This window comes from Medicago sativa, chromosome 6 (assembly GCF_051527215.1).
Source record: "Medicago sativa cultivar Bolivia chromosome 6, Bolivia_mono, whole genome shotgun sequence".
NCBI classification, from domain to species: Eukaryota; Viridiplantae; Streptophyta; class Magnoliopsida; order Fabales; family Fabaceae; genus Medicago; species Medicago sativa.
In genome coordinates, this window is record NC_140754.1 from 76,017,586 (window position 1) to 76,042,775 (window position 25,190).

General features: G+C 32.8%; 3 protein-coding genes across 3 annotated transcripts; 1 reads left to right on the plus strand and 2 right to left on the minus strand.

Moving 5' to 3' along the window:
• The first annotated feature begins 3,167 nt into the window (after window positions 1–3,167).
• On the plus strand, window positions 3,168–7,576 carry LOC146916884 (WPP domain associated protein). The gene is made up of 5 exons (XM_085721762.1): window positions 3,168–3,884; window positions 4,389–6,306; window positions 6,602–6,728; window positions 7,212–7,313; window positions 7,422–7,576. Exons 1-5 carry the CDS (start codon window positions 3,170–3,172, stop codon window positions 7,494–7,496), a joined length of 2,937 nt encoding a protein of 978 aa, XP_085577888.1. The 5' UTR covers window positions 3,168–3,169; the 3' UTR covers window positions 7,497–7,576.
• Window positions 7,577–8,358: 782 nt separating this feature from the next.
• On the minus strand, window positions 8,359–11,557 carry LHCB5 (light harvesting complex of photosystem II 5). Its single transcript, XM_085718761.1, has 6 exons — window positions 11,274–11,557; window positions 10,535–10,619; window positions 10,368–10,418; window positions 9,616–9,736; window positions 9,349–9,483; window positions 8,359–8,737 (listed from the first exon to the last, which is right to left on the minus strand). The coding sequence occupies exons 1-6, from the start codon at window positions 11,488–11,490 to the stop codon at window positions 8,477–8,479; spliced, it is 870 nt and encodes a 289-aa protein (XP_085574887.1). The 5' UTR covers window positions 11,491–11,557; the 3' UTR covers window positions 8,359–8,476.
• A 944-nt stretch (window positions 11,558–12,501) lies between these two features.
• LOC146916886 (glycine-rich protein) lies at window positions 12,502–18,199 on the minus strand. The gene is made up of 3 exons (XM_085718762.1): window positions 17,940–18,199; window positions 13,605–13,779; window positions 12,502–12,741 (listed from the first exon to the last, which is right to left on the minus strand). The coding sequence occupies exons 1-3, from the start codon at window positions 18,073–18,075 to the stop codon at window positions 12,648–12,650; spliced, it is 405 nt and encodes a 134-aa protein (XP_085574888.1). The 5' UTR covers window positions 18,076–18,199; the 3' UTR covers window positions 12,502–12,647.
• Window positions 18,200–25,190: the final 6,991 nt, after the last annotated feature.

Consider the following 25,190-nt stretch of genomic DNA (forward strand, 5'->3'; position numbering starts at 1 on the left):
TCGTTATGGGTGCCTAACACCTTCCCGTAGCGAAAACAACTCCCGGACCTCGATTCTCAAGGGTTTTGCTTACTTTTTTCCCTTCCCAAGAAAAAATAAGATATCACCGGTTAAAAAGGTTCAAACGTAATCAATGTTTGACACCCGAAAACCAAGATAAAACACATATGCATAAAATTTGACGATGATTTGTATTTGGTGAATAAGTGTAATTGTGTGAGACGATAAAGGTGATTATCTGTTGATGTTCTTATGAAGATGGTTATTGGTGACTGTATGTGTTGTGACTAGTTTGGAATTAAATTGTGACATTGTGTTTGTGAAGTTTTTGGTTCTTAAGGTGTAATAATATTTTCTACTAATATGGATTGAGATGATATAGTATATTCTTCATGGTTCTGAATATTATGTTTGTGATGTGATACGACTTTGACTTAATTGCTTACGTGTTCTTCTCATTTTTTTATACTATTACATGTTCTCGGAACTCACCCCTTCGTTGTTTGTGTTTGCTGGCTTGGCCCTGCGGTTGCGAAACCATAGTTATATAGGTTATGAGTATTGGAGTCAAGTACATGCCTTTCGTGAAGACTTGTCTTGTGTCGTCTGTTATTTTGGGGAAAAGCACCACTCTTATAGTGACACGGGAAAAGGGATATGCTTACTTATTTCGTTTTGTACAAGAAAACCATTGTCTATGATGTAAAAGAAAGTATTTTCAAAAGCAAAAGATTCGATGTTAATATTATTATAATTTTTAATGAAGTGAAATTTGAATTATGATTGTTATGAGTCAATGTGATATCCTAAATCTTGTGGAAGAATTCCTATATTATTAGAGAAGTTTTTATTTGACACTTTTCGCTGCGAATCAAACTCTATTTTTAATTAAATAATAGTAATAATTATTTTTGGGATTTAGGGTGTCACAGTTTTTGTGTTTGGTTCGTCTGGTTTTTCGTAGGGAATAGGTCTTGGCGAGAGTTAACTTGCGCAAGGGTTAAAGGCTGCGTGACTTAAGTCACGCAGGAGTTAAGTGTTGCGTGACTTAAGTCACGCTACTGCGCCCAACTGTTTGGACAATTATACAACTGCGTGAGTTAAATGTAATTTGGATCGTTTATGTGTCATTATGTGCGATTAAGTGATTACCCGTCATTAACGATGGATTTGTGTAATTTGGATTGTTTATACGTGATTATGTGATTTTGAGAAAAACGATGAATTTTGGTTATTTGGACCGTTATGTGACTTTGGGAATTTAAGTACAAATTCATGTAATTTGGATCGTTTACGTATCGTTAATTGTGATTAAGTGATTACGGGTCATTACCGGCAAATTTTTGTAATTTGGACCATTTGGATCGTTATGTGTGATTATGTGATCGTGAGAAAAACGATGATTTTGTGTAATTTTGATCGTTTACGTGCGATTATGTGATTTTGTTGTTAAACTGGCGTAATTCAGTTCAATTATGACCGTGTAAAGATTACGGGTCATTAGTGACACACTTTGCATTGAATGCATATCGGTAAAGCATTTAATGTTGTACTGATATATCAGTAGGTGTGAGTTAACTCACATGTTTTTACACTCAGCGTGAGTTAACTCACGCATGTTTTTACACTTGTGTGACTTAAGTCTATTAGGATGATATTGCATGAGTGTTTACACTTGAAAGGAATTAAAAGTACTTTTCATACCAAGTTGAAGATCATATTGGCGTCTATTAAGATCAATGTATCTCTTATCAACCTGCTGCAGCAGCCACTTCATGCAAAGCGTGAGGACGCAAAATAAGTATCTCCAATTACTACTCTCATAGATTTTAGACGTAATTCTTGGATCACCATTTAATGTTGATCATGCAATGATTGAACATTGGGAAGACAGACTTGTTTGAGCTAGGGGTGCAACATTTTAACGCGTTCCTTTCGGCTAGAGTATGTTACATAGTGTGCGCGATCAGTGCGGACCAACATAGTTGGAGAGGATTTTGAAAACTTGTTTTATATGCTTTTATGACAAGTTATCTCCAAACATTGATGATCCCTTTGCAATGTTTTACTTAAAGCTATCTCCAAGGTGTTTCAATGTGTTTTAAGATAAAATAATGAGAATACGGAGATTTCGCCTGATAAACAATGTGTTTCAACTCTATTTACAACATTAGAGTTGAGACTCTTGTTGTCTTGTAGGATCCGACTCCTCTAAAATGAGTGACTGCAACTCACTTTAGAGTGTAAAGTGAACAATATCAACAGTTAATTAACAAAATAAATGTAGATATCGCATGTACGTCACAACAAATCCTAAGTTTGATATAATAACAATCTTGATTTTTCACTTTACACTTTACTTGTTTTAGACGATCGTTGCCCTAAATATTTCTATTAATATGTTTATCCATGCTTTAGGCACCAGTAGTTTTCATTTGTACTTTTCCTTTTTACGATTTTTCTCTTCAATTAATAAAAAAGCGTAGAAGTTATATTATTTAATGTAAAAAGACATATATCAAAATTTGTTTTAGACTCCACTCACACTTCCGTCTTAAAATAAGTGTAATCTTACTTCTTACATAGATTAAAAAAAGCTAATTTTTGAAGGATATTAAAACAAACTATAAATTTATGAAATAGTATTAGAATTTTACAAAATTATAAAAGTATTAGAATTTTACAAACTTATCTTTATAATTATTAGTAATAATAATTAATGGAAGTATATAATAAAATGTAATAATCTGAAGATAGGATAATATGATTAATGTTATATTGAAAAAGTAAAATAAAACTATTTTGAAACATTTTTTATTTGTTTTTTATTTGTTTTTTCTTTTTGAAAGGGAAACACATTTCAGTTTTTTTTTTTTTTGACAAGGGAAACACTTTTTAGTTGTTAAAATGATTCTTAAAGATACAAAGAGTGCCACATAAGTTATAACTATACGAATTTCAAATGTCACATAATTTCCTCAAAGAATGCCTAGAGACATGCTTACCCAAAAAAATTATTGAAAAGATCAATTCAAATATCCAATTTTAGTAGAAATGTCAAATCTTTTTTTTTTTTGAAAGATGTGAAAATGTCAATTCTAACTCGCATTCTAAATAACTTACAAATTTTTTGTAGCATTTACCATCATTATTGTATTTGTTCATAATAATGGATGAGATTTTTGGATGCATGGATGGAAGATTTGAAGTGTCATTAGCAGATTCAACAATGATGTCTATAGTTCATCGTGCCATGAACAAAGCTCAAGAGAAAATGAAGACAAAAACAGGAGTCCTTGAAAGGTTGAACGAGATATCAAAATTCTATGAATTGGCAGTGATGCAACTTGAAGGTTGTCTAACCATTGTTCATGCCGAGACCGAAAGTAGTTTTCTCGAAAGCAATCACGAAAAACTACTTGACGACCTACAAGAAATAAAAGATCGCCTTCAAGGACGTCTTGAGGAATCCGAATCGATTATTTTAGAGAAGGATAGAGAGTTGTCACAAAGATTGAAGAAAAATCAAGCAATCAATTGCATAAAAGTAAAGAGTGATGGTAATTTATGTGATTTGAGGAGTAGTATGGATCAACAAATGTTGAATATTAAACAAAGACTTGAACCACAACATGACACAGTGGAAAATGTTGTACCACAATCACATAATATTGTCATTGACACAAAAAAGATTGAAGAGATGGGTTCAGATATTGATGTATTAAAGCAAACTATGGACCTTGCTTTTGGTAAGATGCAAAGTGCTCTTTTTTCATGTGAGATGAGGCCAAAAGAGAGGCAATGGCAGTTGAAAATTGAAAAAGATATGATTTCTATATTAATTACCAGTTTCATAAGGGAGTTCCAAGAGAATATTGAGGTATGTTTTTTAGGGGATTGAGGTATGTTTGAATGTTATAAAATATAATTATAACATCTTTATATTATTTTGGTTAAGTAAATACTAACAAAAGTGGCTAGAAATTCATCTCGTAAGGTGAATAAGTGCGATGCTAGGGGTCTGAACGTCAGCTCCTGCATATGTTATGAAATGTCCTTACCAACTGAGTTAAGCTCACGAGGACATATAAACTAATTCATATACACCGTTAGTGTAAATATTTTTTATATTGTCAAACAATTATAATTGTTAGATCATTAAAAAAAATGGCTTTGATCATATTTACTTTTATAATCACACATATGAATCATTATGATTTGCTGACAATGTAAATTTGGTTACATTGGCAATGTATACAAACAACTTAAACTCTAATTATTATGATTTCTTCTTGATTTAGAATTGAGTCCATGTGCACTATATATTTTTTTTACTCAACTATATGTACAACGTAAATAGACATAAGTATTTAGTGCTTGATATTAAGTCAGAAGTATATTATTATCAATAATATTTAATGCCTTTAATATTTTACTACTTCCCTTTATCTATCTCACAACTAATAATTTTATTACTTTCCTTTATCTAAAATCTCTCAACTTCAACAAGGTAGAAGCTAGAAGGAATGAGAATCATGTTCACAAATGTTGGCAAGAGCATTGGTCAACATTGATGAATGAGGTTACAAGTTTAAAGAATGAACTTGTGACAATGCATGAAGTATTTCCTGAGGAATCTGATTCTTCGGCCCTTTCTTCTCCGACAAAATCTTCATCGGAAGAAAGAACTCATGAAACATTTCATCGATCTCCTCAAAATGCAGAAGATAGAGATCATAAGGAAGTAGAGTTACAAGAAGAGGAAGAGAATGAAAATGGAAGCTTAGTTGCTAAGATGATAAAAAATCATGAATCTATTATTCAACAAAAGAACGAAGAATTGAATCGGATTAAGCATCGAATATTGCAAGAGAAAAAGGCGTCATCGTCCAAGAAAAGAAAGGAATTAAGCATCATACAAGAAAATATCCAAATTGCAATTGAGAAATTGGATAATCTTATAAAAAGGAATGAGAAACAAGGTGAATCTCTTTTTAACCAAAAAGCTATTCATGAAAAGGAAACACTTCCAAGGAAGAAGTTATCATCACAAGAATATGAGATTGACTTGGAAAAGCTAATACAAGAGCAAGTACATAAATGCTACTTAAAAGAAATGATGAATGAGTTGAATGCAAGTAGTGAGAGAAACGAAATCAAAAGGAAAATTAGAGAAGACATAAATTTTATTGTCTTCTTGGAGACAATTAAGGATATCAATTCAAATCAAGAATTTCTCTTAGCCAAGGAACCTTTTGAAAATGAAATACAAGGAACCATAAAGGAAGATATATGCATGCTTGTAATTAGGAAGAGTATTGAAGAAATTAACAAATTGATGGAAAATTGCAAATTTGACTGTACAATAAGAGAAAAAATAGATCATATTGTGTTTGAAGAAAGGGCAAAGTTATTATCACAAGAATATGAGATTGACTTGGAGAAGCAAATTCAAGAACATGTACATAAATGCTACTTAAAAGTAATGATGAATGAGTTGAATGAAAGCATTGAGGGAAATAAAATCGAAAGAAAAATTCGAGAAGACACAAATTTTCTTGTCTTCTTTGAGACAATTAAAGATATGAATTCAAATCAAGATTTTGTCGTAGCAAAAGAAACTTTGGGAGATGAAATAGAAGGAACCATACAAGAAGATATATGCATGCTTGTATTTAAGAAGACTATTGAAGAATTCAACAAAATGATGACAAGTTGCAAAGTTGACAACATAATAAGAGAACAAATAGATCAAATTGTGTTTGAAGAAACATTGAGTTATTTTGTAAATATTTCAAGCTATGATTCAATTTATCATAAGAAAAACATCAATATACGAGATAATTTCTCTACTATGATATTGAATCAAGTGCAAAAAGTTCAAGGACAAGAGAACTTGACAATTATATTGCTAGAGTCTCTACTTAGTTGTTTTGAAGAAGAGGAGAATCTAATGCTAAGTGCACATTCTGAGATCAAAGAACATAGCAAACAACTCGACTTAGGTTCGGAACGTGGTGACCTACATGAGCATGAAATATTCGAAGATTTGTTAACTGGGGAGGAACAAACTTTTTCTTCATTAACAAGAAAGGTGGAAAATGTTTTGCAACAATTAGGTATAAGCAAAGCACTTCTGAAGGAGTTGGGAACGAGCTTAGGACATAGTATACGTGACTCGGAAAGTTTTCATCACCAAATGTTTGCTCATGAACAAGAACAATTGAAGTTGTCTTCTTTTGAATCACCAATATTTGAAGAATTTGAGGCAATGGTATACCAGAAATTGGAGATGTTTACTTTGAGGTATGTGTTGGATTTGGATAGTATGCAGTCAAAATTCCACGCATTCACGCAGTCAATACATCAAAGGTTGTTGAGTCAAAATTAGATGGTGCAGAAAGCAAACAGATTTTGACTATTTTTTGTAACTCTAAAATACCGAGGTTGAAATATGGATAGTCTGGTCTCAATTCAACGACTACTGATTTGCCAACTGCGTGAATGCGTGGGATTGTGGCAGCAGACAATTCAACTAATACTTTTAAGTATTGATACTACTTAATGCATGCTCCTTATTTTATTTTTTGAAAAAATGCAGATTGCAAAAGATGAAATGTTGTGTGGATCCAGTTATTAAGATGGTTGATTGTATGAGAAGAAAAGAGTTGTTGTACCAAAAGGCCTTCATTATAAGATGTCAGAATCTCCAAAATGCTGAAGCTGAGGTTTGTAGCATGATCTTACATAATATAACTTAGTACTAACCTAGTCATACAATTTTGTAGTAATATATATATATATATATATATATATATATATATATATATATATATATATATATATATATATATATATAATTTGAATGATAAATGATTTTTTAATTAGTAAGACATATAGAAGATGATTTTAAGAAGTATCCGCAATAATATTGGATACTTTCTGGTACGTATCAGAAAGTATCTTCAATATCAAATGTGTGTCAGATTGTCATGTTATTTCTATTTCTAAAGTACGTAGGTTTGGTAGGTACTAACTAGTCGTAAAAATTACTAAATTTCACGTTATATTGGTTAGTCGCTTTCTTTAAAATGTTTATGTTATATGAAAGGATAGTGTTATTTGAACATCACAAATCCGACACAACTCAAGTGGATGCATTTTCTCTATATAAAAATGCATAAAACAAAAAATTGTTTATTGAAATATAGGTTGATCTTCTTGGTGATCAAGTGGATGCTCTATTGACATTACTTGAGAAGATATATGTAACCCTTTATCACCATGCACCAGCCTTGCAGCAACACTTTGAGGTGAAAAGTTCACTTCTTTGTTTGTCCCTCATATTTCATTTTTATTGAACATCCTAAGTTTGTTAATTTGGAACACCATATCAATTTTTATATATTTTCATTTAACAGGTCTTTAACATTTTGGAGTTGATGAAAACAGAACTGGTTAGTGGATCTGTTCAAGCTAAAAGTGTGGTAACTTAAAACAAATTTATGTTGTTGTACTTTATTTTTTGTTTCCTTTTTGCTAGAAGTAGTGTTATTAATGAAAATAGTGAAACAAATTATGTCCTCTATTAAAGAGTTTCTTATTTAAATTTTTAACCAATAATATATGACTAAATATAAATTCTGATATGGAATTTACATTTTGAATTATGCAACTACATTGAAATGTAATTCTGAACTACTAACACTTGAAAATTTGTAACTAAATCAAGAAAAATGTTACTAATTAAATTTAGTAACATGTTATGGAGACTAATAGCATGGTGTTCCTATCTCTTCCATCATTTAGTAACACGCCCCAACAAAAGCCTCCGATCAAGGACTTCAAATGTGTTTAAATTGTTTGAAATGTGTCCACCAGCCTCCATATGTGACACTATATGTGTTTATCTCTATCTCTCACTGGAATAAAGTATTTATAAATTATACTTGGTAAACTCTTAGCATAGAAAGGTATTGTAGTCGCACTGCAATTGGAGAGGTAGACACAATTGGCCGAACTACGAGGTTAAACATTTGTGTTCTCAGTTCTGTGTTGCTATTCTAACATGTATACACATAACACATCTAAAATCAAATAATACAGTGTATTTGACATCAAAATGTTAGTGTCGAAAAATCATTCCTCATAGTGTTAAATTTAGTTCTAGAGTAAACCACTGAATTGGTCTTTGTCTTTTTAAGTCACTCTCAAGTTAGTCTATGACTCTATTAATATTTCAAAATAGTCCTTATCTTTGTCAAAAATTGTATGAAATTTGTTAATTTGATGCATAAAATTGGAACAAGTTCAAGAATGTAAAGCTTAAATTATGAACCAAACTATTCATTCATGCACTAAAATTCAAGAGTGAGTTGGCTTCCATTAAATAAAGCAAAATGCCTTAATAATGTCAAAGTGAGATGTATTGTACACATTCAAGATTGGATAAAAAGCATGAAAATGATTTGATTCATCACAGAGTTGGAACCCTCTCAACATTTCCAGAAATGACAGTGAGCAAATTGTTTCCGAAAGGATCACTGAGATGCTTTGCTAAGTTCTCAACTGGACCTTCTCCGGTGACATAAGCTTGGATGAAGAAACCAAGCATGGCAAACATAGCAAGTCTGCCATTCTTAATTTCCTTCACTTTAAGAATTGCAGCTTGGTCTGGATCATTTGCTAGCCCTAATGGATCGAATGGACCACCTGGGTGAAATTTGTCTTCCAATTCCTGAAAGAAATATGTGACAATTTGTAAATCAATTGGTCAATTTTTGTTTCAAATTCTTTCACATTTATGAACATCATTGTAACGTGCAATTCAGTACTAACCTACTTCGATAAACAACTTGATTAAATTTTGATAGCATAATGTATACACTATTTCTAGATCAAAAGATAAAGTTAAGTCAAATTGATTTTGTGTAAGCTTCAAACCATTTTCATAAACTACCATAGAGAGCTATGGAAATAAGCTTAAAACAGCTTATGGACATGTCCTAATGCTGTTTTCATAAGCTAACCCTAAACACTCTCACCGGTGCTTATTTTAGTAGTTAAGCTCAAATAAGTCAATCCAAAAAGTCTCTAAAATGGTTCATTTGGATAAATAATAACTTTCCTTTAACATAAAGAGTTTAATAACAATATATTTGTCAGCGCAAAAATGTTTGATACGTACATTTGATCATTATGATATCATGTTATAAAATCAATCCAAAAACCAAGACAGAGATATCTACATAGTGAGATATGATCGGTTTTTTTGTGTAAAATGGCTTTGCATTGTTAGTGTATAGTAGTTAAATTCTAATAACAATGGTTTGACAAAAATATACATACCAGTCCATTGGTAATTCTGTAGTACTCAGCACCTCCCAAGAGAACAACCTCAGCAACAACAGCAACAATAAGATTGATGGGGATGGGCTTTCCGAAGTAGTTCAACGTACCCCCGTCAAGAAGAAGAGCTCCTGTCTACATTTGTTTCAAAAAGAAAATTAAACGATGTCATAGTGTTTTATTGTATTGAAATTCTTCTGTTAAGTTTCATACAAAAATAACGAGTTAAAAGTTGACACTGTGACGGTTCCGTTAGAGCTTGCATACCTTGAACCAAACTGCTTCAGGACCACAGTTGGCTCCATATTTGTTGAAGGCCTCAGGAATGATGAATCCAGCAGCACCAAGCATTGCCCATCTGGCATGAATCAACTCATATCCTTGATATCTGCATTAGTCCATCAATCATTCACCATAGCATTGCCGCACAATTAAGGTAACATAAGCATATAATACGAGTGTGAGCACGCGCACACACACATATATATACATATATAAATTTCAATGCAGTTTTAGTCCTATTTTCGTTGATTCACGATTTTAGTCCTTCAATTTCTAAATCATAAAATATTAGTTGTTAAAACTTCATAAATTTTCTCCACCACTGAATTTGAGACTTATTTTTGCTGATATGTCAGGGTGATGTGGCATCGGATATGTGAATGAAATTTTATTATTTTATTTTCCATACATTAAAGTATTGTTTTAAAAAACAAAACTTGACATAAAAATTGGAAAACCCTAAAAAAATCAGATTTTCCAAAAATATGCATTGTCATTGTGACTTGACAGCTCATTGTTCAACATGACACATCCGCAAAAATAAACCTAAAATGCAATGGTAGGGAAAATTTCCGAAATTTGAAAATTTGATGACTATATTCTCGGATTTAGAAATATAGAGACCAAAATCGTTAATCAACGAAAATAAGGAGATCAAAAGTGTATTTAAGTCATTTATATATGAGTGCGTCTATAAACGCACATAGATGTGTGTATGTTGTAAGATTTAGACATACTTGGCGAAGTCTTCAGGCTTCTTGCTTAGGCCAAAAGGATCATAACCATAGCTGCATAGACACACATAAACATGTTAAGTAAAATAAGAACCAAAATCTCAATAAAAAAGTTGAGTAGTTTGATTGAGAACATGAGTTAAAGGGGTTCCAAAGTAGAAGTCACATACTCTCCAGGGACTTCTCCAGTCAAGTACTCAGGGATCTCAGATCTGTCCAAGAGACCGTCTGGCAAGAAGATCCTTCTGTCCGGACCTGCCACCAAATTATCAAAAGAACCAAAAGTTTTAGCAACTATAGTTTTCGAATTTCAATCAATCAATGCATTTTTTTGTTGAAAAACACTCAATGCATGTTTGGTTGATTCGAATTGATTTTACTTTTAGAATTGACTCTAATTTGAAGCTAGGAATTTGAGTTTTTGCCTCCAAACATGATTTCTACGCAACTCTTTCTTTACGCACGGTTGGATTAATGGTGAGTTAGGCAGAATCAAGGTGGCATCGTAATTTCATTGAAGTTTCCTACTAGTTTATGCCAAAATACCACACGCTGTGATTCTTCCAAACTCACCGCGATAATTCAAACATGCACCAAGAGTCATTTTAGTATTTACAATTTTACATGCCATTTTCAAAAAATTACAATATAAACTACAGATAATAGCCATTCTATGCAATACTAAGCATCGCGACGCGACCACAATTTAAAATCTTGTCTTAAACTAATGAACTAGTAAGAGAATATAAATGTAAAGAGATAATAACACAATAGAAAATTAAACAAAAAATTATACTAATATAACATGAATTATATTTGATTACTATATGATCCTTATACCTTAAGAGAATTTTATACAATGTTAAAGAACACATGCAACATGAGAACAAAACATTGTTGGTGACTTACCATACCACTTGGCGAGTTCCTCGCTGGCCGGAGTAGCCACTTTCTGCTTTGGTGGAGGTGCAGCTTTCTTCTTTTGGAAAAGAGCAACAGTTTTGAAGGTAGATGGAGTTGAAGATGAAGGAACAGACCTAGTTGCACCACTGAATTTAACTGGATTTCCAAGCATTTCAGACATTCCAAGTGAAGCAGCTGCAGTAGAAGCAGCAATGGAAGCCATGGTTGGTTTTAGGAATCTTCAACTCAAACTAAACTTTGATGAATTAATGTATTGCTGAATTCACAATATGAAGATAGAGAGGTAGTTACTATATGATGCAAGGTTAGTGGATGTAGACATGCCACATCAGATTCATGATCATGGTCATTGATTGGTTTAGATTAAAGATGTGTAATCCAATGTATGAATTTGATTGGTTAATCTATGATACATGTGATGAGATGATGCAGCTGATGTGGTTAGATTCTGTGTTTGGATAACATGTTTTATCTGTTTCTTGGACTTATTTCTGCCATTCATTTGAGAATCTTGTTTTTTCATTTTCTTTCAATTTGGTTGAAATAATGGCTACCACATAATTGTAGTAACATTGCATTATTTACAGTTTGTAGTAAAAAGGACATTTCAGTTTGTATATTCTATTGGGACCATTCTAATAGTTGACTTGTATTGTACTGTCAAATAAGTTGAAAAAGTCACATGAACACTCTCAATAAATGGAACAATTACTACAGTTAGAAAAGTTGAATTCTCATGGATTAAAGTTGTTTGCAGTCAAAATACCTTATAGTTCCTGCAGTAAAATATTTTGACTGTTATATCAAGATCGACGGTTCATATTTTAGCTTCATCAAATCAAAATTCAAAAATAAACTCAATATGAACGGACAGATTTTGATTAAGTGACCAAGATGTTTTTGCCTCGGATTCATAAGCCGATGAACTTGTAACATGAAAATCATCCAATTTTCATTCAACAATTCTGATTCACAGACTATAATGACTTCGACATTTTTTTTAACTCGGCCAAATCCAGAAACCATTGCAACTCTCCATTTGAATATGGCACACCACACATGGTCTTTTCAAGATAGTATCGGCACTATTTCAAGTGCTTCCAACTTGAAATTAAACATATATGGCAGTGGTTTTTTTCTTCCATACTCAAATTCACCTCTTTGATTTCTTGAACAAGGACATGTCAAAGTTTGATAAAAGGAACCTAAAAAATTATCAATGTTTTTATCAAATTAGATATAGAAGATTTATCTCTAGAAGAATCTGAATTATGTTGCCACCACATGATTTAGTAGAAATTACTGGCAAAGATATTAGTTAAATACAATTGTCAATGAAAAAATAAATGGACTACTCCATCATCTTCTCCACTTGTCGATTTCTCTTGATGTTGCCTTGATAAGCTTTTTAGTATTTATGACTATGTCATCCACAAGTGCAGTAATATCATCCCTGAAAATAACACAACATGTTACAATTAATGTTAAAAATGAGTTGGAATTTTCACACAACAAAACTATTGTAGCTACAAATATATCTGTAGGGTCTGGTGTTTGTTACACTCTATATGATAACTGAACAGTCTTTTATAAGCCAACTGTTTCTTATGGCATGTTTCAGTATCCAATTACAGATCTTCAGTTTTCTCGATGCAACGACTAAACCAAGACGAATACATTAAAATTTATAAATGGCCATCTCATAATTTTTAAATATAATCCGTTGGTCTCAACTATAATTAATAAATATGAATCTAACCACATCCATTGAGCAGTTATTTCAAATGAATGTTTCTAAAAATTTAAAGATAGAAATTATATCAGACAGAGTCTAGTCACATTTTTCCCATATGGAACATTTTTATTTTTTTATATTTCTCTCTTCAAATTCACATTCACATAGGAACAATTAAAACAATATAAGATACGACTTTCATCTCTTGTGCATTAAGGGCCCGTTTGGATTGACTTATTTGAGATTATTCTTGACATAAGTACTTGTGAGACTATTTGGCAGAGTTTATGACAACAACTTATGATATGTTCATAAATCATTTTTAGCTTCTTTCCATAAGCTCGCCAAGATAGTTTGTGAAACAGCTAATAGCTTACATGAAAAAGTTTTGACTTTAGTTTCTTTTGACATAAAAATAGCTTATACATCACTAACAGAAACACTTAATTCAGTGGTTTATCCAAACAGGGAAAGTAGAAGGATAAACAAATAAAATAGAAAGGTTTGTTAGAAGTAACAAAATGAGCTTATTTACATTACGAAAAGGCATAAAAATAAGGAAATGTAGGCAATTTACTTACTCGTTAATAATGCTTCCGGAACCACGAAAAGGATTTCCAACATTTGAGTACCTTCTATACTCATCTTGTGCAATTCCCTTTCCCATGCCATAACCAAATCCTAAACCAACACCACATCCAGCACCAAACCCAAAACCAACTTGTAAGCCAGGAATTCCAGGGCCAAAACCCACTCCTGAAATCAGAAAAGTATTTTGCATGAGAATTTCTCAAGCATAAAACACTACAAAATATCCATAGAGATAGAATACTGTTTAAAAGATTTGTCATAGTATCTAAGTATAACTTGATACTATGTGCATAGTAAATATTACACATTCTAACGTAGTGCAAGGCTTACAACAAAAAATCAAACATAGCATCACAATTCAAAATTGATGGACAAATTAAAAATCACAAGATATATTCAAAGCTTCGCACAAAAAAAGAGTGAAACACCTTCAAAATCTATGAACTAATTAACCAAAGGTTCCCCTTGTTCGAGCTGGATTAGGTTTCAATTCATCATAATTAGAGTCGTCCACCTTGTTGGCCTGTTGATTTATAGCAGACTTGTATGGAAGTATTTAGTGATATTTTCTGTTTTGGTCACATTTAAGAAAAATAATTGCAAAAAAAAAAAAAAAACCCTAAAAGGCCTTTTTGAAACCGGGTTGCAGAACTTGGCCATGACAGAATCAGCCTGTGGGATTCACAGCATAATCGCAATTCATGCTATTCAACAGAGATAATCAGAATTTATCCCATGATTCAAGTCCAAAACTGATTTAAGATTCAACTTGTAAACTGTATTGATTGCCTCTCACTTTGATGCAAATTGAGATATGAATTGAATGATACTATTATTAACTACGGTAAGTACAAACGAAATTTAAAGATGACATTTATGAGAAATGAAGACAGATGCATGAGATCTGTGCGATGACGCAGCAAGTACAGAAGATTATCCGAAAAGGCTTCCAAAAGATGACTTTCTTTTGTTTAAGACGGAACAAAAAGACACCAAGCAAAGACTAACATAGATTTCACCAAAAATATCCTTACGAAAGTTCTCACATTACATAACAATAACATGCATTGCCAACACTTAAGAACCTTCAAACCACAACAAGGCAAGGACACATATACACTATTTCAAGGACAAATTTTCCAATAAAACCAGCAAACTCACAATCAAAACTGCGCCCATTACCCCCAAAATGGTATAACTGCCTATTGATCAATTCCTCAATAAAAAATAATTATCTCCCAATTCCGGACCTGGATTCTCTATTGTCAGGGTAACCCCACATTCACGTTGTCATGTGATTTCGTTCATTCAGCCAATTAAGGAAGCCTCACAATCCAACTTTTCAAAACCAGTTAAAAACAGAGTCAAAACATCCCTAAATCCTCAACAGAGTGATTGCATGACTGAAGGCAATCGACTTCCCCAAATTTTACCCCCTCTCCCAATCTAAAAGGAACTATCAAATAAGCAATAGCCATGCCATATTCAAGCAATAAAAATGTGTGACATTATTGCTTCGCACATTTAATGTGTGGAATCTTAATCCATCAGGGAAACCCCACATTCACACAGTCACATAATTCCATTCGTCCAATTAAGAACGACTGAAATTCCGGCTTTTCAAACCCCATCAAAAACACAAAGTCAAAACATGGACCTTCAAATCAAAATCGAACTGCCCAGATCCACACATGATTATATGACTTACCCGAATCTAAATCAGTGTTATTAAATGTGGATGACAGACAATGGTGGAAAACGAAAATCCAACATAAAAGTTATGACGCTGGAATACTTCACGAATTGGCCATGGCAGTTTCAAAAAATCCACCAGTGCAGTCCACCATGGCCGATATTTGACAACACTGATCTAACTAAATAGAACTATCAAACAACTAAGCAATAGCCATGCCATATTTAAGCATATGAAGATTAGGGTAAAGCATTAAACAAACAACAAAACTCCACAATACCACCCTCTCAATAAATCAATAATTAAACTACATATCAATATCTTTGCTTTCATAACACTCACAGCCAAATCATTTATCTTTTTTACTCAGCCAACAAAACAAAGACTACATAATACATAATACATAACTATAATCAAACAAGAAAACTTTTTTAACAAAAGGGTCACTGAAAAATTGAAAATTTCATTGATTACTACAATAACTATAATCAAACATGAAAAAAATTCATAGAAAAGGGACATTGAAAAATTGAAACCTTTGTTGATTAATGGAATTCTAATAAAAAAAATCAAACTTTTCGAACAAAGGGGTCATTGGAAAATTGAAACTTTCATTGATCACTAGAATTAACTATAATCAAACAAGAAAAATTTTCTTACAAAAGGGTCATCGAAAAATTGAAACTTTTGATGATTACTATAATTAACGATAATTAAAGAAGAAAACTCTTCTTATAATTGTAGATTACTAGAATGAAATATTATCAAACAAGAAAAATTTCTAACAGAATGGTCATTGAAAAATTGAACCGTTAGTTGATTACTAGAATTAAAAATAACCAAACAAGAAAAAATTTCATAAAAAGGGGTCATTGAAAATTTGAAACTTTTGTTGATTACTTGAATGAACTCTGATCAAACAATTAAATTTTCTTAACAAAAGGGTCATTGAAAAATTGAAACTTTAGTTGATTACTAGAATAAACTATAATCAAACAAGAAAACTTTTCTAACAACTCTGAAGCACCGACACTTCTGATCAAAGGTGTGTCCGACAACGACACAACACCGACACTTGTGATTACATTCAATTATGTCATTTTGTTAAATTACTAATGGTGTCAACATGTCAGTGTGAATGTGTATGTCGTGTCAGTGCTTTATAGTCTAACAAAAGAGTAATTATGTCATTTTGTTAAATTACTAATGGTGTCAACATGTCAGTGTGAATGTATATGTCGTGTCAGTGCTTCACAGTCTAACCAAAGAGTCATTGAAAAATTGACACTTTCGTTCATTACTAGAATTAACGATAACCAAATAATCAAACTTTTCTTACAAAAGGGCCATCGAAAAATTGAAACTTTGGTCACCAGAACCAACTATAATCAAACAATAAATAAACTTTTCTGACAAAAAGGCTCATTGAAAAATTGAAACATTCGTTGATTACTAGAACCAACTATAATCACACAATAAAACTTTTCTAACAACGGTTAAGCGTCGGCACTTCTAATTGAAGGTGTGTTCTCTCTCCAACATGTTTCCGTGTCTAACACTGACACTTGTGATTACATTCAATTATGCCATTTTCTTGAATTACTAATGGTGTCAACATGTCGGTGTGTGTGTGTCGTGTGCGGTGTCAGTGTCAGTGCTTCGTAGTCTAACAAAAGGGCCATTGAAAAATTGAAACTTTCATATATTACTTGAAACAACAATAACCAAACATGAAAACTTTTCTTACAAAAGGGTCGTAGAAATATCGAAACTTTTATTGATCACTAGAATGAATTATAATCAAACAAGAAAACTTTTTTAACAACTCTGAAGCACCAACACTTCTAATCGAAGGCGCATGCGGTGTCCGAGATGTGTCTTGTGTCCGCCACCAACATTTGTGATTGCATTCAATTATGTCATTTTCTTAAATTACTAAGGGTGTCAACATGTAATGTGAGTGTCGTGTGTAGTGCATGTGTCGGTGCTTCATAGTCTAACAAAAGGGTCATTTAAAAATTGAAACATTCATTGATTAGTAGAATTAACTATAATCAAACAAGAAAACTTATCTAACAAAAAATTTAAGCATTCCTTGATTACTAGAATCAACTATAAACAAACAAGAAAACTTTTCATACAAAAGGGTCATTTAAAAGTTGAAACCTTGGTTGATTACTAGAATAAACTTAATCAAACAAGAAACTTCACTTCTAATCAAAGGCGTGTCCATGTCCAACAAAAGGGTCATTCAAAAATTGAACCTTTAGTTGATTACTCTAATGCACCATAATCAAACAAGAAACATGTCTAACAACTCTGAAGCACCGACACTTCTATAAAAAGTGTGTCCATGTCCGACACGACACCGACTTGTGATTACATTCAATTATATCATTTTCTTAAATTACTAATGGTGTCAACATGTCAGTGTGTCGTGGTAACAAAGGGGTGGAAAAACTGAAACTTATACTCAAACAAGAAAACTTTTCTCACAACAGGGCTATTCAAAAAATTGAAACTTCCATTTATCACTAGAATTAATTAACTATAATCAAACAATAAAACTTTTCTAACAAAAGGGTCTTTGAAAAATCAAAACTTTAATTGATTACTAAGAATTTGAGTGTACCTCCAAGAAGACCGATACCAAAACCGAGGCCACACCCAGCACCAACACCGAATCCAGGTCCCAATTTCCCTAAATTGCTGGACTTCAACACTGGAAGTTTCCACAGCAAACCCTTCTCATCGTCACCGTTTCTCATCTTTCTTTCAATTTCTCTGTTTGTTTTTTAAGGTAATCAACGAAAGTTTCAATTTTTCGATGACCCTTTTGTGAGAAAAGTTTTCTTGTTTTGATATTTGATGGGGACACTGCCACAGTGCCAAATACTCATGAGTCGCGTGGCATTTACAATTATATACTCCTAGTCAAAATAAAATAAAAAAAATAATTGTGGATTTGAATATTGAATAAATATTTATGTTTTTTCTCTCAAAAAAATATTTATGTTTTTGGCAGGTCAATGAATTACTTTGTCAAAAAAAGTTCAATGAATTATATCAATGGATTTAATTTCTAAGTACTTGTGTTGTAAAATATTTTTACATTACATTATTAGTTTTGTATGGTTTTTTTTTAATTTTTTTGAAGGAGGAAGGATATGGTTTTTTGGTTACAATTAGTTTTGTATGGTTTGATCGAATATACACCCTCCAGTGATATAAGTAAATTTAATATATTAGATTTATTTATTAAATGATGTATGTATCTATAATAAAAACTATATATATCATTAATTGAATGAATCTAAAACGTAAATTTTTGTTTATAATAGTGACTGAAGGATGTATATGTAAAATATGCAAAAAAAAAAAAAATTTACAATATTAGTGCATATAAATTAATCTCTTACTGTTATAAAATTAATCTAAAGTATTGCAAGATAGTGTACAACATAGAAGAGTGGAGAGAAAAGGACTAAGGGAGAACAAGAGAGTATGTTGCATTACTTCACAAGTGTGTATTTACATTGCATTATAGGTCCTATTTATAGGACACAAATAGGCAAAGGAATAGGCACTTTACAATCCACTTACTAGTGGGAGTTACAATCATGTGGAAGGTTAACGGATGGATATCCACTACTTGATATATTCATAACACTCCCCCTTGGATGTCCATCGAGGATATGCCTCATTAAAACCTTACTAGAGAAAAACTCATGGGAAAAAATTCTAGTGAAGGAAAAAAAAAGTACAACATCCTTTTGTGTCAAAATCTGCCTTATTAAAAACCTTACCAGGAAAATCCAATGGGATAAAACCATGGTTAAGGGAAAAAAAGTGCAGAACACATTTGAGTTTCCCCCTCATAAAGACAATTATATGTGAGATGAAAAAGGTCAAATAATCTTTTATGCTAGTTGCCAAAATCTTTATGATGGTGACTGTTGTGGACCGGCCAAAAGGATCTTTGGCCCATTACTTAGGCCCAATACAATCCAAAGCCCAAACTCCACGTTTGGCAGCATTACATGCGACACACCCCCTCTCCGCGAGGGGGGTGCACGGAGTGAACGAGACTGGTTCAAACGAACCCCAATGTCTCTTTGTATATTCTGCATGTTCCCGCAATAAACTCTCTGGCGGTTACACTTCCCACGATTTCGTAACCGCCAGAGCCAGGTGTGCCACCACAATGGCTCTGTAGCCCTCCACCTCTATAAATAGGGGACTCAATGCAGTCCCCAAGGTAGAATTCTACCTTCCTCTAAAACCATCACTCTCTGAATCTCTACTGACTTGAGCGTCGGAGTGTCTGCAGGTACACACCCCCATCCGCTCCAAGAAGCATTCCAACACATTCTACCACCGTAGCAACCACCGCATTCAAAGCACCGGCAGTCACCTTCTGGTCAGGTACGATCAGTGACTATATAGAAAGATATGATATATCTCCATCCTCTTCTCCAAATTAGCAGTTCTTGAGATATTGTCTTCATATGGAGTTGTAGAAAGAGTCTCCTTATAAAATTAGAAAATCGCAAGTTTCTTGTATGTGTGAAATCATAATCCTTAACAAAGACCATTCTCCACTTGCTAACATTTTCAAATGATCGGTGTTATACCCTAATTTTGGACCTAAAAATACTAGCTCAATTCTTCTTTTCTTGCATTACAAGTCATTTGAACTGTCTCTGATCAATTACTTCTTCCTCTGCATTTTATCTCAAATGTTATTTGCAAAATTCATGGAAAAGGGCATTTTAGTCATTTCCTATGACAAAAGTTCTTTCAGTCTTTTAAAATTTTGTTTGAGTCTTTTCAAGTAGTTTGAATAGGTCCCTGTTTCATTCTAGGTCAAAATCCAGTCCAAAATTTGCATTTGAGGTCATTTTGAGTCAGTTTTGCCCCTAGGGACATTTTAGTCTTTTCAAGTGTCAAAACTCTGATTAAATCTTAAAAATTGTCTCTGAGTCTTTTAATTTGCTTTAAATAAACTTTTGTTTCAATTCTTTGTTAAAAAATCCATCTTAAAAAAAATTGCATCTGAGTCACTTTTAGTCGTTTTAGCCCCAGGGGCATTTTGGTCATTTCACACGAAATTGGGCAGAGAGGTTACTTTAAAGTACCTCATTTAAGTAGTTGGTTCATTTTTAGTCCGTTTGGTCAATTTTAATCGTTTCACTTTACGTTTAGTCAATTTTACCAATTTTTTAATTCAATTTTATTTTTATTTTTTATTTTTTGCACTTTGGTCCTCTAATTCCTAAGATTTGCGTATTAGTCCCTTTGGTTATTTTTCTTTTAGCCCTTAATTTTTAATAATTGCATTTTTGGTCCACTTTTCTCTTTCAGTCCATTAAACTTTGCTTAAAAATTTACAGTCAAGTCCTGTTTGTCCAAGGTTTTGCAGAATGGTCCTTTTTGAAATTGCAGGTCAGTCCTTCAAATTTCCAAAATTGCAAAAAGGCCCAAAAGTTCAGAAATGGTCCAAGGACGAGTTAGTTGCAGTCCAAATACAGGTGTCAGCAAGCTATTGGCTCAATCATCACACATGTCAGCTATAAATAGGCCACATCATTCAATGCAGTAACAGAATCAATCACAACACGCCAACTCATCAAAAATCAACAAAAACATGTTTCCAATTCTCTCTCTGATCAAAACAGATCAAACACCAAAATTTCCAGAAAAAACTTCAAGAACATTCATAACAGAAACTCTAACCGTTTCCAGAACTACACAATTCATCAGAATCATATCAATTTTCATCAACACGAAGCTTAATTCAGCAAATTATTGTGCAAATCAATTGGAATTGATACGAACTCTCAGAGATTCGCCAAGAACCTTCATCATCGAGTTCGTACCTTCGCAATTCAAGCACAAAGTGCGATCACGAAGGATTTTGAGGCGAGAAGAAGAGAGACAGAAGCAATTGTGAATCAGTGAAGAAGAAGAAGAAGATTACCGATTTATTTTCGGTTCCAGAACTTACCAGAAGCTTCAACAAGGATCTTTTGTTCGAATCTCCAAAAAAAAACCAGGTAATCCTCGAAAAACCTCTTCGTTTTCATCGCAAAAGCTCAACGAAGCTCAACAAACAGAAATAAACGGTGAAGTTGAAGAAGAACTTCGAAAAAGGTTCGAAGGACTTCGAAACGAAACCTTAAAGATGTGAATCTTCAAAGATTCACCGTTTATTTCTTGAAACAAGGTTTATAATCATCATAAGTAAGAAAGATACTTCAGTTTAGGGTTTCGTTTCAGTATATTCAAAAAAAGTTTCAAAAGCTTCGAAACCAAACTCTAAAAGACAGATCTGCAAAGATTCACCGTTCGTTTTACAAAATCATGTTCAAATTCATCATCAGCAGAAAAAATAACATAGATTAAAGCCTCGTTTCAAAAAGTGCGAAGAGATTTGAGAAATCTGAAAACCGTAAAGTTTGAGCTTCGATCTACGTAGATCTAAGTTTATTTTGCAATTTCTGATGTTTGATTCATGTTTAGACTGAAAAATGAACGGTGGAAAGTCTTAGATCGTTAAGGTTTGATGAGTTTAGGGTTTCATCGTCACCGGCGGTGGCTGTTTCCGCCGGAGAAGACGGTGGAGAGTTTAGAGAGAGAGGAGAGAGAGTCTGAGAGTTAGAGAGAGAAGTGAATGGAACGAATGAGGCCTGAACCGGCCTCCTAGGATATATAGAGGAGGTGAACCAGACCGGTTCACCTGAACCAGTCTGGTTCGCCCTTGGTTCAACCTTTCCTTGATCTTGACCGTTTGATTTGCTTGATGATTACGTGTACGCTTCAGATCAATGGTTTCTGTGCACCTGAGCCTGTGTTTTGTGTGCCTTGCGTTCCTAGCCGTCAGATTTAGGGTTTTGAAGGAGTTGGATCTATCCAACGCCTCTGAGGCACTTGGATAGTCCAAGATCCACCTTGGGTTTGGGCTTGGGCTTGGTTTGTTTACTGCCTTCGTTTTAAGGTTTCTTTTTTGCTATTCTATCACTGATTCTTGCTTTTTACACCACTATATTACTCAAACTTGTTGTAAAAAATTCCCAAAAAAATATTATGTGTTTTGTAACATGCTCTTTGATGAATTTGTAACGTTTTTTTACATGACCACATTGATGAGAATATATGTGATAATTCCTTGATTAACCTCTTACTTTCTTTGATTAAAATTGTGTGAATTTTACTATGGGTTGGCCACAAGGCTTTGGCATATGATGTGAGTGTTTGGTGTGTATTTTGTGATGAATATGACTCTGAATTTGTGATTGTTTTACTATCTTATGAGTTGATTTGTGAATTCCTTGTATTACAAGTTAGAGTGTGTGAATAAAGTGTAAAATGTGCCTAAGAGTGAGTCATGATTTCTTGGCTTGATACTTGTCTCTAATTCTCATGATAATGATGAAAATAAATCCTTTGAAAAATGTCATAATGTGAGGATTAGAGGCCATAGTATTTGCTTCATTGTTGTGATAATTCCTTAGGCACATTTTACCATCTTTTTTAGTCTAGTTATTTCTTTCATGGTTATTCATGGTTGTCTTACTATGCAAATTTTACTTGCTTACATTTCATTTTATGCCTTAATCTACTAACATTCTCATTCCATGTTTCATTCATCCATGAGCATTCCATACTTCCATCTCCTCCTCCACTTTATTTCTTATACATTTGAAATTCTCACCAAGACTTAGAATGTAAAAATCTAGGAATTCTTTGTATTTTACCTTTATGCATTTTTAAATTCTTGCAAGACCATAGAATGTATCTAGGCCAATGATGTAATAAGGACAATGGACTCTAATAATGTACACCGACACAAGCACCGACACATGCACACACATCACTTTAGGTATATAGCTAGAATATGCATGTTTAGATGTATGTTTAGGATTGTATGTTTAGATGTATGTTTAGGCTTTATACTTAGAAAAATCAATTTTCCCAAAAAATATGAACAAACATCATTCAAACCATTTTCAAAATAAACCTTGGGATCAAAATCCCATTGATTTTTCCTTTTTCATTTTCTTAATCAAATTTCAATGAAAAATAACCATACTTAGACCATACTTTGCAAATAACTAATCAAACCCCACTTTTTCTTAATTCTCATGCCCTTGAGGCCTCTCAATCTCTATTCTTCAAAATCCATTTTCAAACTTAAAATCAACCAACAAAAACAAAAACATTTTTTGGAAGAGAACTACGGTGGATTTGATCCCTTAAACGGGTACGTAGGCAAGGAACAAAATTCCTTCAATTCAAATAAAATAAAAATTCAAACACTTTCTTCTCCCTCCAATTCTTCATTTAGAAAACCTTTAGGTGTAAATATCGTTTCAAAATAGCATTTAAAAATAAAGCGCGCGCGTAGAAATTAAAGACGGTTCCTATAGGATACTATAGTCGTTATGGGTGCCTAACACCTTCCCGTAGCGAAAACAACTCCCGGACCTCGATTCTCAAGGGTTTTGCTTACTTTTTCCCTTCCCAAGAAAAAATAAGATATCACCGGTTTAAAAGGTTCAAACGTAATCAATGTTTGACGCCCGAAAACCAAGATAAAACAATCGGATGATACTGTTGTTTCTTTAAGATACAAATTGTATGCTTGACTTTGCTGCAATATCTGACGAATTCAAATTGTTCTGAATTTTCTTGACGACGTGATCTTTACTCACATCAAGTGACATACAATCATTCTATTACATAATCAACTAGATTTGTTCATATCGATCTTTATATAACAAATTTTAGAATCTCATCGAGAGTTCTAATAATATTTATATGATTATCATAAAATTATTATAAGAAGTTCATTTCCATATCCTTAAAATGGACAAATGATGTCATCTTTTCAATAACTTTGATAGTATGTCTTACGCAAATGAAATCCTTCAGAGAGTTTAATATAATCATCACTATCAAGTGAGCCATACAAATATATTGTAGCACATCTTTCATATAATTTGAGCATTTCATGTGCTACTGAACTTAATCAAGTATGAAAATGTTCTTGAATTCACTTCAGGTGAATATGTGTATAAAGAATACATGTCTCTTAAAAATAAACAGTAGACAGTTACCAATTCACTTCAGGTGAACATATCAAACTCTCTATATATATGTATTTTACCATTCTAATTCTCTTTTCGCGCAAAAATCATACATATCTAATAAACTTCACATCTTCGAGTGTGCGGACTACAAGTCCAAAAAATCCAGCTTTGCAAAGCGAGTTTAATTTCATTGGAATTGTCTCTTTCCATCTGCATATATTTTCTTTTTCTATAATCTTTAACAGACTTGAATTCATGATCCTCATTATTACTTATCACATATAGCGCTATATTATATCTATAAACACGTCGACCTTGACTTTATTTCGGTTCCATCTCATTTCATTGAAATCTTTCCCTCATGACATAATTTATTAATATTTCATAAGTTTCAGGTACCTGGTCAGTTCTTCTGGAACTGGAAAAATCAATTATGTCAGAAAATTCTTTTATAGTTTCTGTATCCTTGTTTGGGTTATCTTTCCTTTAAGCTCATTTTCTTATTCAAGGATTTTTATATTTGGAACCGATTGATCTATCATGCTTCAGGCATGATTGAGACACATTTGCAATATTAGATTATCCGGCATGGAAATCTATTTCGTTTGTAGCATTAGCAGATGATACTTGATTTATTTACCTTTGCAAATGAGTTATATTTTGAGGACCAAGACGAGACAATAATATTTTATTTCAAATAATTTATTTGAACTTCAGGTTCACATTTTCAGCTGTTTATTGTCTCTCCCCCTAATATTGGGAAAATTAATCCATCAATTGATAATCAGCCT